Raw genomic sequence first — 14670 nt, 5'->3', positions numbered from 1 at the left:
CTTTGCAGAGGGGTGGACCAGCAAAGCCCTCATGCCCTTGCATGGCAATGGCATGGAGTGCAAGCATGGGAGCATGAGCCTCTGAACAGGTTCTGGCTATGCTGACATCCCTCAGGGCCTCCTCAACCCAGTGTGGCATTGCCAGCAAAGCAGTCTCCCTCTGTTAGTGACCTAACCCTCCCTCACTTGGAAAGGCTGGAGAACCAGTTCCCATGGGCTCCCTGAAGCATGAGGGACCCCTTGGAGACCCCCAGAGTCTCTGGAGCAGAGGGATGGCAGCCTGTCCAGCTGGGCACCCAGGCAGGCTGTTCCTCGCTCTGTGCTTGCCCATGAGGGGCACAGGCTTATCAGGTTACCAAGACATGCCTGGCAAAGTTACAGCCAGGTGAAGCTGCACATGCCCTACAGCAGGCCAAGAGAATGCCTTGCATGCCACCAAGCCAGCAGTGCCAGCACCACAAAGAGCTTCTCCGTGACAGGCCTCACAGTGGGCACTGCAGCAACAATGGCTGAAGATGGAGTGAGAAGAGAGGAAACCTTCAACAAATTCACAGCCCATCACCATGGTGTCAGGGCGTATAGCCATACCTCCTGCATGAGGGGTGAGTGGAGGGGTCTGTGGATTGTAGTTCAGTGCAAATATTCCAGATGGTAGTGGATGACAAACAGGCATCTCCAAGTGGTGGTGGCCATAGATGATGGGAGGAGAGCACCCACCCAGCCCAGGGACTGCAGAGCAAAGCAGGAGAATTCTTGCCCTCATCCACACTCATCCTCCTGGCTCCACAAGGGTGGATTAAAGCAAAGAGTGGATCAAAAATTAACTAAGAAGTGCAATAGCTACCAGCAGGGTAGCTCCAGCACCAACAGGAGGCTGGAGGCAGTCCAGCTGACCAGTACTCACAGCCAGGGCAGGACAGATCTCCAGCTCTCCAGCTAGTCCCTTCCCAGCCCTCCCCAGGAAGCGCTGTGGCACACTGGCTTTAAATAGTTTTATTAGAGGAAGTTCTGTGCCCATAGCTCCCACCACAAGGGTCATAGGAATGTCAGGCTGCACCTTGTTGTCTCCGAAGTAAGCCAGGACTTCCCAGGGCACAGAGCTCGGCTCACCTCTGCCATTCCTGCCACCAGCTCCACCTGTGTCTGTCCCAGAAGGGCCACAGCATGTGCCTGGGAGCAGCCCCCAAAATCGTCCTCTCCCGACCCTGGGCCATCAGACACAGAGGCTGAGCTCCTGGCGGACAGAGCACTTGCGGCACTGCACCACGCAGCACCAGTGGAAGCGGCACAGGCAGTTCTCCTCCAGCACCACCGTCTCATCCCGGTGCCCTCGCCCGCAGCACAGCAAGTCACACCCACTCGTGTCCATGGCCGTGCTGTTGCAGACACGGCCCCGGGTGCCCAGAGAGCCCGTCTTACGGTTAGCCGAGCAGAAATCAGGCGAGTCGGCTGAGTAGATGAGGTCCTGCTTGTCGGGTGGTTTGATGTTGTCGCCCACAGGGATGAGGGTTTTCCCATCGTTGCCCCCCATCACCTTGAAAGCCCCGTTGAAGCGCTCGAGCAGGCGGTCTCCCACCTCACGGAAATGGGGCATTTTCCTCCAGCAGGTTCGCAGGGTGCAGGAGCCCGACAGCCCGTGGCATTTGCACTCTGTCCTCATGTAGCTGCGCACTGCCTGAGAAAGAGATGGCAACACTCAGACTCTGGTCCCCTGCCTCCCTGACCAGCACCCCCAAATAAAATCCTGACTCTTGGTGCTGCCCTGGACCTAGGGAGAGGTGGAAGGGGCACAGGGGGTTTCAAAAGCACCTGCAAAGCACTCCTGAAAGATAGTGGGTCCATGTTTCACCCAGTGTTGGTGCAGGTATATGGCCTGGGAGAAACAAAGGTGGAGGGCTGAGCTGGGTAAGGGCATGGATGCAGACAGGCTGGAGAGGGTCCAGAGAAGAACCACGAGGATGATCAGAGGACTGGAGCACCTGCCATATGAGAAGCAGCTGAGAAAACTGGGTTTGTTCAGCCTTGAGAAGAGAAGGCTTAGGGGAGGCCTTATTACTATGTTCTAGTACTTAAAGGGCAGCTACAAAGAAGATGGGGACTCCCTGTTTACAAGGAGTCACATGGATTACACAAGCGGAAATGGGCACAAGTTGTTCCTGGGAAGATTTACCTCAGACACAAGAGGTAATTTTTTCCCTATGGGGGCAGTCAGACCATGCAATGGTCTCCCAGGGGAAGTGGTGGATTACCCCACTTTGGAAAGTTTCAAGTCTCAGCTCGACAGGGTGCTGAGACATCTTATGTAAACTATAATATTAGAAGGGTTGGACCAGATGATTCTTGAGGTCCCTTCCAACCTGACATCCTACGGAAGGGTGATGTTTTCAGAGGGCAGGGAGCATAAGAAGAGTCCTTACCAAGCGCCCAGCTTCATTATTGTGCAGGTCGATGAGAGCTCGGATGTCATTTTTGCCTTTCTTGCTCTTGGCATCCATGAATTGCTGGGATTTCTCGTAGCCAAACTGCACGTCATCCCCACAGCCCCCCCACTCCCAGGCTGTGCCCTCAGTGCCCGGACCCACTGTGGGCGAGGGGGGGGCCCGGCTCCTTGTCAGCTCACAGCCACACTGCAGTAGCTCACCCATGCTGCAGGCCTGTGTGATGGTGTGGCTCACCCCAGCCGCTGTGATGGCATATACGAAGGCTGTCTCCCGGATATCTGCAGAGGAACAGCCAGGGCTGGGATGTGGGGTCATCTCTGGCAATGGCTGTGCAAGAAAAACATCTTCCTGCCAGCACCACACGGGTGCTCAGACATCCCCCTCTCCCCTTTCATCTGTGCTGGACGCTGTTCCCCAGGTGATGCACCCACCCAGGAGAGGGCTGCCTCGGGCAGGACCTGTCTCTAACAAGCCAATACGCAGAATCTGGGGCATGGCCAGGCCCTGCCAGCATTCCTCCACTGTAGCTGTAGAATCCTAAAGGCATCAGATCTCCTGCCTCCCCTTGCAAGGATGGGTGCTGCTCCATAAAAAAGAGGGGAACTCTGTGAGCTGGTGCTGGCTGCAGGCAGGGGGTCCCAGGTGATACCCACAGCTTCTTCAAACTACCCTGCAGTGTCCCTCCAAGCAGTAAAAATCCCATTCTCAGCTGCAAGCTGGCACCTGGAGGGAAGTGCTGCAGGGGACATTGGTGTTGTCACTTGGCTCTCTGCATGGTGGCAGCTGTGCTACCCACCTTCCCTCCATATACCCACTTTGCCATGGGGCACTGCCTGCCCCCCTCCCTCTTTCGGCACAGCCTCCACCCTGCAGGATTATTTATTATTAGTATTTGCTCCTGTCTCTCTCTGCTCCGGGACACGAATTCCAAGCATCTTTCCCCTGCCTGGACCTGCCGCTCGCAGCCGCAGCCAGCGGGGGATTCTGGCAGTGGGGGCGCGGCGCCCTGCTCGGGGGGCTCCTATGTTCCCCGCATCCCTCTGCCAGGCAAACCCCTGCCCATCCAGGGTGGGGACACATGGGAAATGCCAGAAGCATGGGAACAGAGAAGATACATGTTTTAGTAGGTTCCCCCTCCATCTCCAGCACTTTGACCTGGGTGCACTGGGAAGAGGGGCTCCTGGGAACCAGCTCCATTAGCAGCTCCTCCATGCAGCACCTGATTTCCAGTGGTGTTGGTAGGAACTGGGCACAACAGTGCCTTTCCAGCAGTGAAAATGCTGGGGATGAGTGTCCCCTGTCCTGGCCTTCCTGCTCCCTTCTAAGCCACATGACCACTCGCCTGGGGTGGGAAAGCCCTTGGTGGGCAGTTCACAACTGGCAGAGCTTCCCATGCCACCTGCTTGACAGCTGCTCCTCTGACATTTCCTCCAGACGTGTGACTGCCCACATGCCAGCCTGCCCTGGCACACAGGACTGGCAAAGGGGGCAGGGAGGGAAGGGAGGGTGGCCATGACTGCATGGGAAGGCTATGGCCAGGAAGCGTAGCTCACTGCAGCATCCTTGGAAAGAAGAGGCTGTGGGATGGGAGGGGCCTGTTGCTGGCAGCTGGGAACCCCAGAAATGCTATGATGTTTTATGAAGTCCCTGCAGACTCACAGGAAGGTTGGTGCCTGCTGGAATCTCTCAGTGAAGGGCCATCTCTGCTTCTAATACTTAGGATGCAGCCCTGGGCACCTCCATGCCTCTAACTGTGAGGTGCCATATCCTCAGAGTGCCAGGGGCTCCCAAACTCACCACTGTCCCCAGGACATTGCTCATCTCCAACAGTCCAGCAGTGAGACTGGGCCAAACAGAGTGTGCTGCCTCCTTCAGCATCGCCATGCACCTGTGTCTTCTCCAGCCCAAGCTGTACCCAGGTACCTGACAGCTCATCCCCCAGCACCACCTACGCACTACCTGGTCTGGCCTTGGCATCCTGGCACCACCCTGCTTCCATCCTGGAGCCCTGCCTGGCACAGATCCCACCAGCCTCACTGAGAGGTCAGTGTGAATTTAGGTGACTCCAAAGGCAGGAGTGTCCCCCATGTGTCCTGGCTCTCTGCCCCTCAACTGAATACATGTCCCTGTGTTGGGGGAACCACTTGTAAATCAGCATCTTAAATGAACCTACCCCTTCACCAGAGGCTCGTGTCTCTGTGAAGTCCCAGCTCTGCCCCCAAATGGTATCCACAGCAACTCTGGCTCCCTTGCATGGCCCAAGGGCATACACACTCTGCCTTGGCCTGGTGGATTCACCAACAGGAGATGTGATGGCCAAGAAGAACGGGTACAACATATTCATTCACTTCAGCACAGGAGCCACCATGGAAACAGGGGCAGGACTAAACTCTCCACCCACTAAGCAACTCACACCCCCTTCCCTATACACATCCCAGCCCCTCTCCCTGAGGAGCATGGCAAGGCTTTCCCATTCCTTACGGACTCAACAGGTGCCCCTCACTCTGCCCTTGCTCTAGACCTGATGCAGCTGAACTGTATCCACCTGGACCTTCCCATCTCAGGGTAACATCAGGATGCCCATCCCCGGACACAAGGATGGGGGGCAAGCACTCCTCTTCTCCTTGCAAGGTCTGGAGGAGGGATCTGCAGGGCACCCATGAGACAACGGGCAGCTCTCAGCGGCTGCGCACTGCCTCCCACCCAGGTCCCTTCCCCCAGCACACCCTGGGGTCCTGGGGGAGCAGTAAATCACTGCCAGACGAGGGTGCATTCTTGGGCTTTGTGAAGCCCCGCACTGTCTGGGAGCATCAGTAATTGCTTCATTACAACACGGAGAGACATGTCCCGGCAGTAAAACCACAGCGTGACTGCACCAGGGAGCACTGAGCAACACACACGCACACACACACACACACACACAGGTTTGCACGCCCAGACTCTGGTTCAGGAGTCCCTGGGAGGTGCGTGACTGGGTGATGGGCTGAGGAAGTGCTGGACTTACCCTGCTGTAGGATCTTGCCAAAGTATTTGCTGTGGCTGGTACAGTTCCAGCGACGAAAGCGGAATTGGTACTGGCACTCCCGGACTCCCAGCTTGGTGCCCTTGGCCACCTCCTGCACGATCTCTGGCTCCAGCTGGCACAGCTCCGCCTGCTTCCCTGCCAGTCGCTTCGTCTTGCGGCAGATGCTGTTGGGGTCCATGACCAGGGGGCTCCCCACTGCCCTGCAGGAGGGACAGTGAGCAGAGCAAAACCAGCACCTGAGCCTGGGGGGGGGAACCAGGGTGGGGATGGAGCATAGCCAGTCCTGCTCACAGGGTCTGTGGGGCAGTGCTGGCTCAGAGCCTGGGGAGCAGGGGGAAAGGGAGAGGTATGCAGGGAGAGCAGGGCAAAATGTATGGGTAGCATGTGCATGCCAGCACCCAGGGGCCACCTTTACCTGCCCAGCCATCCAGGGAATGGAAGAGATCCCCAGTTGTGGGACTGGCTGGAAAATGATGTTGGCATGTGCCACCCCACACCTTGAAGCCCTTGGGGACATCCCCACTGGCAGTGTCTGCAGTGAAAGGTGACAAAGAAGTGGTGCTGCCCAGCACCTGGTGGTTGGGTCAGGTGCTGACTTGGCACAGCCCTGGTGTCACAGTGTGACCAATGCCTGGTGCAGCTGCAGATCCCAGAGGACCATGAGCACAGCATGGAGCCCAGACAGAGCTCTTGGTGTGCCGCTCCCTCTCCTACGGGGCTCGCTCACTGCTTTACCCCGTGGGAGATGAGCCGAGTGACCTTGCCGGTGATAAAGCCCTTTGGCTGCTGGCCAGGCTCCCATGCTCACCTCCCCCTACCCAGGCACCGGCCCAGGGGAACGGAATAACAGGCAGCAGCGTGTGTGCGAGGGAGGGATGCAGGTGCCATCGCCAGCCCAGCCGATGCCAGCACGGGAGGGCAAGTATCTCCTGGGCCCATGCCAGAGACAGCTCCTCCTCGCCAGCACAGCTGAAGAGAGGTGCTTTGCTCTCCGGGCTGGGAGGCAAAGTCTGAGCATGATGCCGTGCTCCCTGGAGTACTGCTGGCTACAGAAACTCCTGTACTTTCCCCACACATTTTGCCTGGAGTGCCTTCCATGGCACGGCTCGTGCAGCTGTGCAGCCCGCCGGCACCGTGCCCCGTGCCGGGGTGGGCGATACTCCAGCTCTGCTGCGGGCAACACCAGAGCTGCAGCAGGCAAAGGGCAGGCACACCATGCTGACGGCCTCCCGCCCACAGAGCCCATCCCATGGCACAGAGACCACATGCCCATGGGCCACCCAAATTTTATATGCCCCAAACACAACCCCACTCAGAGATTGTCCTGCTAAATGACATGTTTTTCCTAGCTGTGGATGCCCACAGAACCCCAGTGCTGGACTCAGCATCTCCCAGCACTTTGGGATTCCCGAGGAATGTGAGGCCACATCCCCTGGGGTCCCCTGGGGTGCAGTGCCCAGGCAGCCTGTGCTGCTGGGGAGCACCGGCTGTGTTGCAGCTTCCAAACCCAGACCTTTATAGTCTGGCCAAGCCCCAGGGGCTTGAAAATCACAAGCTGAACCTCGGTGTTTAAATGTGTTCCGGGTTTCCTTTTCATTCTCTCACAGCTGTGAGGCTGTGTTTGGGGACACCAGGCTGCAGGACTTTGCTTGCCATCCTGCCCTGGGTACAAACCCCCTCTGAGCCCCTCGTTTTAGGCTTGAGGTTCTATCAGGGTCCTCTGCCCCATGATAGTCCCCAAACTGCCAGCAATGTCCTGCCCACCAAATCCCAGCTGGGTTTGGGGAAGATGTGCCCTCGCACAGCCTGGAAAAAAAGCCCTTACGCTTTGACACCAGGTTTAAAGGGTTAAACAGCTCAACTGATAAGTGCAGCCTAGAAAGATGACCTCCAGAAGGAAAACTGAGGCAAGCCCACACCACTGATGGGGAGCACCATCACCCTTTGCTGCCCACAGCTCAGTTTCCCTTTGCTTCATGATACATGGGTATTCCTGCAAAGGGAGGGGGCAGCTGGGGAAGCATTGTGGGGCTGTAGCTGGGCTGCCACAGGCCCCCTCCCATTGACGGGGAAACTGAGGTGCACATGGAAAAACACCAGTGAGCCTGCCCAGTCCCAGCCCATAATGACCACATAGGGATTCAATCCTCCATGCCTGACTCCAGGCTCACTCTCCTTGGGGACCGTGGGCTCTCAGTATCCCCGATAGGATGGTGGAGGTTTGGCCGCCTGCTTCAGTAGGGTGGGGAAGAGGGGGAGCCGGGACAGGACTTTAATTAAGAGATGAATCTTTGTACTCAAATAAAAACGATGCGCCAGCCCCCCGGGGCCGTCAGATCAAATGCTGAACTGCGGCTCACCCCATCCCGACAGATCAGACTGGGAAGCAGAGCTCAGCCCTGCAGGGCTGGGGGGCAGTGAGGGGCTTGCAGGCACCGCGGGGGTCCCCACCCATGGTCTGGGCGGCAGTGAGGCTGGAGGGAGCCTGCAGGGAGCCTGCAGGATCTCTCCAGCCATGCCGGCGAGGCATGGGGTGGGCTGCCTAAGTCCGGCACAATATTAATTTCCGCTGGGAGCTGCCGGGAGCCCGAGAGCTGTTTTGCTTTGGAGGGTTTTGGAAGGGGGGGGCAGAAGGGGGGGGAAGAGACAAGGGCAAGAAAAATGCTGCCAAACTGCTACCGCTTTGGCAAGGGCTGAGGCGCGGGGCCCAGATCTGCCTGAGCTTGTCCTGCTCCAAGGCCTCCCGCATCTACAATTAAGGTGCCCCACCTCTGCCGCCGGGCACTCCTCCCCCTGCCCTGGTGAAGGAACCGGGTCGCCAGCCTGGCTCCCCCCTAACCTGCCCGGGGCATCCCGGCCTTCTGCCACCTCCCACCCAGCAGCTCCCAGCCGGCCTTGGCGCCTGGGCAGCATCCCTCCTGCCTGCCCCCCATGCCCTTTGCCTGCTGCCGAAATCAATGACCCATGTCTGCCTCCTTGCCCAGAAAGAAGCCAAGATGATGAGCTCCACACTTTTTGCCATGATTCCCAGGACCCATGTGCAAGGGAAACAACCCCCGTGGCTGAAAGGGGAAACTGAGGCACAGAAGAGGAGCTGCAACCCCCATCTAACCTGCTGCTGTCTCCCTTTTGGCTGCCAGAGCTACAGGCCTGAGCCCAGTTCCTGTGATGCACATGAAACAGGAGTCACTGGGAATTCTGGTGCAACTCCTGTGCTCTGGATGTTGACCCCGCTGCAACAGTTCCTAAGAGCCATAAACACAAGTTTTCAGGCTCAACCCATGGTCATGGAGCCTCCAGTATGTCCCAGTCCAGTTAATACCTAAAATCATAGTTGAGGAGCCTAGTACAAGTCCCCATCTTCCTCTTGGACATGGGGATCATGTGGAGCAGGAAAAATTTCTTCAGTAAAAGAGTTTGTCAGGCACTGGAAGAGGCTGCCCAGGGATGTGATCGATTCACCATCTCTGGAGGTGTTTAAAAGATGTGTACATGTGGTGTCGAGAGACACAGGTTAGTGGTGTACCTGGCAGGGCTGAGTTAGCAGTTGGACTTGATGACCTTAAAGGTCTCTTCCAACCAAAACAATTATATGATTCTCCTGGCCCTGCCAGCAGACCATGATCCAGGGGAGCCAGTGGGATCCCAGTTTGCAGGGAGGCAATGAAGAGGGGCTGGCAGAGCCATGCATCGAGGTAGAGGACAGTCAGCCTTCAAAAATGACACCTGCATTTTGGATAGAAAAGTTTTTCTGTTGGTCCTGATGGCCCAGAAATCCTATGAGAGACCAGTGGTTGTGCCATGCTAGCCCCTGTCAGGTCTACACCCATTGCTTACTGCTGCCCAGCCATTCCCAAGCACCAAGAGGACCCTGCTGTAGGGTAGCAAGGGCATGGCTTGCCTCCCATGCAGATCTCCATCCCAGCCTCTAGATAGCTTCAGGAGGGGGATGCAAGATGCCAAGGTGTCCAATCCATCTCCCCAGGCCTGCAGACCTGCTTGGAGAGCATCCCTGGAGAGCTGAGCTCCATCCCTAAGGGGATGGGTCACCCTACATCCCACCCACTGGTATCATGCTCTGTCACAGCCCTGCCAAGAAATCTGAGCCTATGGGAGCTTTGTTCCATGTCTGTCACCTGGCCTGTCTCTTTCCAAACTATGCAAAGAGGGTGAGGGGGCAAAAACATTAATTTTCACCCATCCAGCTTCTTTTTACCCCACGCAGGTGTGCAGCGGGTGCCTGGCCCCTCACCTGGGGCAATGCGTGGGTGTCACTGGAGAGGGGGTTACTAACTGGGGCAGCTGGTGTGGAAAGCAGAGCAGGAGGAGCAAGGGGAGGTGAGTAAGCAGCAAGTCACTGCCCTGGGGGGCACAGCCAGGGTTCAGATGCCAAGCAGCACCAGGGACACCCTGAGGGAACAGGAAATGCTAAAGGCAACCCATACCCTGCCCTCCTTCTCACACTTTCTCAGCAAGGACAGGATGCGGATAACTGGGAAACAACTCAAAGGAGGGAGGCTAAGGACCTGCTGGCTGCAGGTTCACACTGAGGCCAGGCCCTCACCTGCAGGAGCTGCTCAAGCTTGAGCCATGTGTACTGGGTGGGTGGAGGGAGCATGTGCCCACAGGGATAGTGGTCTTGAAGACTTGTACAAGCCCTGGAGGGGCTGGGATGAGAAAAAAAGGGGTTGACCCATCCCTGGTCACTGTGTCCTTCCTCAAGGCACTTGTAGAGGCTCGAGCTGGGGTGGCACAAGGGCTGGGCTAGCATATACCCAAATGTAGGTGTCATACATGGCAGCAAAACCCTGTGCATCGTAAGCAAATATGCCATAAGCAATATATGCCCATCTCTACCTAGCACCCTCCTGCTAGGGGATTTGCAGAGGTCAGGACTCTGATGCAAAGCCCAGATGAGTCCTCCAGCTTGGGCTACATACACAGACGGGTTTGGCAACCTTGGTGTCACTGTGTGAGAGCAGAGGTGACTGGAAGTGGTGACAAGGAATGGCAGGGGGGAAAGCTCAGTTCTTGCCTTTGCAGGATAACACAAGTAGCCTGATTCTGCTGCCAGAGCCATGTCAGAGATCTCAAGGGAAATATTTTCCCTTTGAAAAACCCAGTGGGTCAGTGGCTTCCCCATAATGGGCACAGGGAGATGCCATTGGGCAAGGGTTCCTTTGCTGGGGGGTACTTTGCTGTCCTCATGGTGCTGCTCCAGAGGTGAGGGCATGCCCAAGACAGCCAGGCAGCCCAGTCCACTGGGCACTGTGGGAGGGCATGAGGTGTGGGGTGGCATGTGTGGGTCAGCAGGCCTAGAGGGTGACTCATGATGCTCACTTCAAGGCACAGAGGCAGGGCCCCACAGCCCAGCAGTCTGCCCTTACAGGCTCTGTGCTGTGTGGGTGCTGGTCAAGGCAGCAGAGAAGAGGAGGCCACTGGTACATGGAACCTACGTGGAACTGCATGGCTTCAGGGAGCACTTGGCCGGGAATTCCTAGAGCAGAGGTGCAGTCATGGGTGTTCATGAATGGGTCCTCCCTGAGCTGGCATATGGAGGAGCCCTACAGATACACTGCCCATGGGCATGCATGAGACGGGGTCACAGGGCACGTGTCTGGCTCTCTCAGTCCCACAGCTGGAGAACATCTCACCCAGGATGACTTTCTCTCTCACTCTCTTTTTCACCTTCTGACTGGACTCAGCTGTGCCCACAGAGAGCTGATGGGTGTTGGGGCACTAGAGAAGCTGGGCTTTGCTTACCCCCATCCCCACAGTGCTGCTGTCCCTGTGACCAGAGCCCAACCACAAACCAGGTCAGCTGAAATATTGCTCTCAATCTGCTTGAGGGTCCTGAGGCACCAGGTTTGCCCACCCCATATCCCTGCAGCCTCCAGGCTCAGCCCATGAGCCCCAAGCAGTTCCTATCTGTCCTGCTCAGACAGGAATCATTGTTGCGCAAGGAAACATGGGAAGATGTAGGAGAAATATTTTACAGGGATGGTGGACCAAGGGGAGCCTATTCCCTGCAGCCTGGCACTAATCAGGAGACCAGCAACACCTGCATGACACATCTTCCCCATCAGCACTGACCACAGTCTGCTTCCCTTCATCATGGAAAGATCTGTGTGTCTGCCTGTCCCCCTGCTTCTTCTCAGACACAGGAGCATAGGACATATAGAACAAAGGTGACTGTATCTTCAGTGAGCCCCCTGGGGACATCCCACTGCTTATTGTAAGAAGATGCTCTCTCTCAGGCTACGATGTCATCAACATGATATCACTACTCAGATCCCACACCCGAACCTTACTCTGTAGATGCAGCCATCTGCCAGAATCCCAACAGGTGCCACTACCACCTGTAAATGGCTGAGCCCTTCTGTGTGCCTGGGCTAGAGACCATCACCACTGAGATCCAACTCTGCTGCATCCTGCCATGCGACTCCCACAAAACAGCTTTGTCACCACTGTGGGGAAAAATGCCTCAAACAGGCTGTCCCTGCATGTTCCCACACTGCACAGCCAATGCTCCCAGGGGTGGGATGGGGAGGAGGGTAAAGACCTTTTCCTACCCAGAAGAACATGCCCCCTTGGCTAAGGACCCACAGGTGTAATTGAGTATACCAGTTACCAATTACCCAGGTAATTGAGCATACACAAAGGCATGCCACCAAGGTCCATTGGTGAGACACAGTGAGGAACAGCCCCTACTAGTGCCATCAGCCCTGGGGCTTTCAGGAGCCCTGGTACAACAACCACCTGCACTCCTGAACCCCTCCTCACCAAAAGTAAAACTCACAGGCACCAGTACTACCCAGATCTGGGAAAGAGGAAAGGTACCAGGAGCAGGCACATGGGAAGATTTCCACCTCAAGCTGGCTCAAAAGCACCCAGGCTTCTCTCCTCGGCATGGGAAATCTCGCTGGAAATGAGAGATGGTCTCAGCCAGGAGCTGGAAATCCCAAGCTCTGGGGGAAGCAGCTCGTCAATCTGCTCGCTGCTCCGGTGCCCTGTCCCAGGAAACCCAGCATGTCCGTTTGGTGGTGCTGGTGGCCTCATCCACACATCTCTTCCCAGCTGGCTGGCCCCGGGCTCTGGAGTGAAGCGGAGTTCGTGCTTGTAGATTCCCCTACAGCTGCTCTGATGCCCAGTACATTGACCACACTGTGTGCAGCTGGGTTATTATTCTTAAATTAAAAGTTTCTTTTCTTCATCTTTTTAAAAGAAAACAAGTTTGACCTCTTGCTCTCCTCTGCCAAATCCTGCTAATCTCTCCAAGCCAGCACTGCCAGCACACACACGACATCGTCACAGCACCAGCAGGACCCAGGCTCAGCAGCGAGACACGGCTCACGGTGGGGGGGCAGCAGTATCCCAGCACCCTGCCCTTGCTGGTCCAGTCTTCCTGCTCCTGAACTGAAGGTGAAACAAGCTCCGTCTTCACCCTTGCCCCCCCCAACCCTGTGGGGCTGGAGCACAGGGCACAAGCCTGGGGGTGAGAGCTCACCAGGATGAGTATGGATGAGAATGGGGCAGAGAAAGTGGGGAGGGCTGAAGAGACAGCTGCGAGGTCAGAGCAGCAGCCTGAGAATTATTCAGGGGAAAACAGCCAAACAGACAGTGCTCCAGGATGGTGCAGCTAGCCCAAGGTAGGGGGGGGAGGTTCAAGGGAACACTCGGTACACACCCTTCCCCAACCAAGCTCACCTTACCTCAATCTCTCCTCCTCTAGCAAAAACCCAAAGAAAGAGCCTCTCAGACCTTTGTTAACCCATTTGCCAGCAACAAACACAGCACTTGGGCTCCGAGGCCACTCAGCTGGTGTAAAACACTGCAAAAAGCAGCATTTATACCCACCCTTTTGCCCTGCACTTCTGGAGCCAGGGCTAGCCAAGGGGATGGAGCTGTGGAATAAATTACTGGCAAGCAGGCGGGGGACTGAGAGGGGAAAGACTTACGGAGAGCTTTATTTTAGGGGTCAAAAGACTGTGACGATGTGGAGATGAATAGCCTCAGATAATGAATGATAGCCCGGACGGCACGCTGGGGAGCTGGAATCTAAGCACTTAAAACCGGATAAAGACAGGCTGGGTGAAATTCTTAATAGATTTAAATAGTTCATGTTTCGACAGATACCTGGGCTTTCCAAGGCTGGGTCCCAGCTCTGCGTCTGTAATGAATCCCCCACCCCCTTCGGTATCCTGCAAGGCATCGTCTCTGCCTTTGATGAAGGCACCATTACAAACAGGGGTTTTGTCCCCGCCTCATCCAGGCCACCATTCGGGACGGCACACTGTAGGGACCCTCAAGCTTTTAATTAAAGTTGACTTATTGGAGGGGTCTGGAGGCCCCTGTCCCACAGGCGTGCAACCCTTCTGGGCTGCGGGCATGAGGTACAGGGAGGCAGTCTGCAGCTCACTCCACAGGACTTGGGTGCCCTGTACCCCCAGCGTCCCCCCCAGCCTGCTATCCCCAATGCACTCATGTAGCTGAACCCCGACAGAATGAGGGTGCCCCCCGAGATGGATCCACCTGGCCAGGGAGGAGCAGTGCCCACCCAAAGAGTGCCTCGGGTGTAGAGGACTCTGTCCCCAAGCTGAGGTGGAGGAAATAACGCCCGGAGAGTGAGGGACCCTGCGCACCCTCCTGGCACCCACCCCGAAATGTCCTACTCACCACCAGAGACCGATGATGTTGGCAGGGCAGAGGAGGATGAAGAAGAGCCCCAGCTGGGTCCGGGAGGACGGCAGCATCCTGCCAGGGCTGAGGGGGAGTGCCGACCCCCCTCCGTGCCCCTCGCGAGTAGCCGGGCAGCCCCGAGGGTCCGGCCGAGGACCCGGCGGGTGTGTGCCCGCTGCCTGGCTCCGCCGGGCCGGGCCGGGCGGGCACCGCGGCCGGCGGGGCTGGGCTGGGCTGGGGCTGGGCTGGGCAGGCACCTCCGGGCGGCTGGAGCGCGGAGCAGAGGCTGCTTCGGAGAAGGAGGAGGAGGGACGGGGCTGCGAAAGCATCTGCCTCCGACAGGGAAACCGGAGCCCGGGGGGACGGACAGGGCGGGCCGGGAGGGGGGACTCCTGGGTGCCAAGCTCGGCTGCCGGCGCGCAGACACGGCCACGGCGTGGGCACGGGCACGGACACGGACACCCTCTGACAGGGGGACAGTGGGTGCAACCTGCTCGGCTCCACACCCTGCTACCGCGCTCGGAC

At 57.2% G+C, this 14670-nt stretch overlaps 1 protein-coding gene across 1 annotated transcript; it reads right to left on the bottom strand.

Moving 5' to 3' along the window:
• Window positions 1-979: 979 nt before the first annotated feature.
• Window positions 980-14219, bottom strand: WNT6 (Wnt family member 6). The gene is made up of 4 exons (XM_008496975.1): window positions 14143-14219; window positions 5446-5666; window positions 2418-2719; window positions 980-1675 (listed from the first exon to the last, which is right to left on the bottom strand). The coding sequence occupies exons 1-4, from the start codon at window positions 14217-14219 to the stop codon at window positions 1214-1216; spliced, it is 1062 nt and encodes a 353-aa protein (XP_008495197.1). The 3' UTR covers window positions 980-1213.
• Window positions 14220-14670: the final 451 nt, after the last annotated feature.

This window comes from Calypte anna, chromosome 7 (assembly GCF_003957555.1).
Source record: "Calypte anna isolate BGI_N300 chromosome 7, bCalAnn1_v1.p, whole genome shotgun sequence".
NCBI lineage: Eukaryota > Metazoa > Chordata > Aves > Apodiformes > Trochilidae > Calypte > Calypte anna.
This window is presented reverse-complemented; position numbering and strand designations above follow the sequence as displayed.

What these genes read in the sequence shown, in the direction of transcription:
- WNT6 (XM_008496975.1), bottom strand. Translation starts at nt 14,219, where the DNA reads ATGCTGCCGTCCTCCCGGACCCAGCTGGGGCTCTTCTTCATCCTCCTC. An exon ending in AACATCATCGGTCTCTGGTG is followed by an intron (nt 5,667 to 14,142) that starts GTGAGTAGGACA and finishes TCCCTCCTGCAG; the next exon opens with GGCAGTGGGGAGCCCCCTGG. An exon ending in TGGCAAGATCCTACAGCAGG is followed by an intron (nt 2,720 to 5,445) that starts GTAAGTCCAGCA and finishes GTTCCTCTGCAG; the next exon opens with ATATCCGGGAGACAGCCTTC.